Below are 1,784 nucleotides of genomic sequence, written 5' to 3' on the forward strand. Positions count from 1 at the left end.
TGTCTTATTTGAAAAAAAAAATAAACGTTGGCCTTGTTAAGAAACAAATATTAACAGTGTTTTATTTTTGGGAAATGGGAAGCGGTCGGGCGAGGATGCGGACTCAGGCGCTGTTCCGCTCGGCGCTGTTAGTGATACTGTTACTTGCTGAAACTTCGGAGGCCAGAAAGGTACGTGGTGGCCGGACACAGCCTCGACGGGCGCACTCACCGCCCTCATCCCGGGACAGGACGGACGCAGAGAGCTTTCCCTTGGACTTCACGGCGGTGGAGGGGAATATGGACAATTTCATGACGCAAGTAAAGAATCTTGCTCAGTCGCTCTATCCTTGCTCTGCTCAAAAGCTCGACCAGGACATGAAACTGCACTTTTTGGAGAACTCGTCAGTCACCTGCAACGACGGAACGCCTGCAGGGTACGTGTGCGTTGCATAAACACGTGCCCACTCAGCTCCTAACTCACAGTATTCTCCAATTGTTTAAAAAAAAAAAAAAAAAAAAGGTTAAAATGCGTTTTCTTGAGTCAACCATATGTCCAAACCCATGACCAATATCCTATGCCTTGTTTCATTGGTAATTTCATTGGTACTTTTTGCAGCATCACGGATTTTTTCATATATCAAAATATGCTTATGGACTATTTTAGCATAATATTTATATTTATTTAGACTATATGTGCTGTGTTGTAGCGTAAAACTTGATATAGTAATAAACACTTCTAAAGATTGTTATATTTTCTGGTCCCGAAAATATGAATAACAACTAACTAATAGAGATAACGCATCCCTAAGTAACTTTTTGGCTAAACTGGTCAAACGCAACAGGTGTATGAATGCGCGGAACGATGCGGTTCGTAGAGCTACAGCTTTCTGTCTAGATTAATTCAGGCATTTTATGGTCATTGTCGGGAGGTGTTCTGAGATACCAGGTGCTGGTGAAACAGCAAGAAGAAAACGAGATTAATATAAAGTGAGGATTTCTCGTTTTGGACAGAGTCTAAGCGATTTTCCTGCTTTAGACCGAACGGAGGGGACGTTCCGCGTGATCCCTGGCATACTTATTTATTTAGCACCCCGTGAATACTTAAAACGAAAAGATCTGCGCTTGTCTTGTCTTCAGTAGTACCCGCTTGACGTGTGGCAGGCTATCCGAAGACTGCCAAAGCCAATCTGTGTCTTCCGAAAATAGTTTGTGCCTTCTACTGTGTTTGAAGCGACTGGTCGTGCGTGCCTCGTGGACATGGTTGCGCGCGATACTGGTGCGCATGGCCCTAATCACGCGCGTTTGGAAGCAAACTGCTCATCTCATTGCGGATAAGTCTACTTTGCTACTGAGTCAGCCTTCAGTATTATTTACAGATCTTTTTAACTACTCCATTTATCTTTTTCTGGTATTAGGCCATTTACCTTGGTCTTGAGTGATCGCACGACCCTTTCTGCTTCTGCTCCCCAGACCAGTGCATTATCTTTGAGAGGGCTTGCTAACAACTTGACCGTGTCAATGGATACTTGTTGCCCAGTGATTTTAATGTGTTTGACTCATGCATCCATGGGATCTGATACTTTTTCTTCTTGTACCAGTTTTGCTTGTAGAAAAGCTTAGCAGACCATAATAGTCATACCTGGTATTAGCTGAATGGCCAGACTCATCCAGGTACAGCCAAAAGAGAGCATATGGGAAGGCATGCTGCCTCCTCAAATGTAAAAGGCACAAAGTTTATTTACCAAGGCCAGAGACACATCAAAGGGATTCCACCACAGGAGACGCCGCCACACTTTATGTAAG

General features: G+C 43.8%; 1 protein-coding gene across 1 annotated transcript in view; it reads left to right on the plus strand.

Annotated features, from left to right (window-relative positions):
• The first annotated feature begins 144 nt into the window (after positions 1-144).
• Positions 145-1,784, plus strand: part of notum1b (notum, palmitoleoyl-protein carboxylesterase b) — a 14,358-nt gene continuing 12,718 nt past the window's right edge. The window contains exon 1 of the mRNA XM_027029489.2: positions 145-415. Within this exon, the coding sequence (XP_026885290.2) occupies positions 279-415 (137 nt within the window). The 5' untranslated portion in view covers positions 145-278. The remainder of the gene's footprint in view (positions 416-1,784) is intronic.

This window comes from Electrophorus electricus, chromosome 1, assembly GCF_013358815.1.
Source record: "Electrophorus electricus isolate fEleEle1 chromosome 1, fEleEle1.pri, whole genome shotgun sequence".
Classification (NCBI taxonomy): domain Eukaryota; kingdom Metazoa; phylum Chordata; class Actinopteri; order Gymnotiformes; family Gymnotidae; genus Electrophorus; species Electrophorus electricus.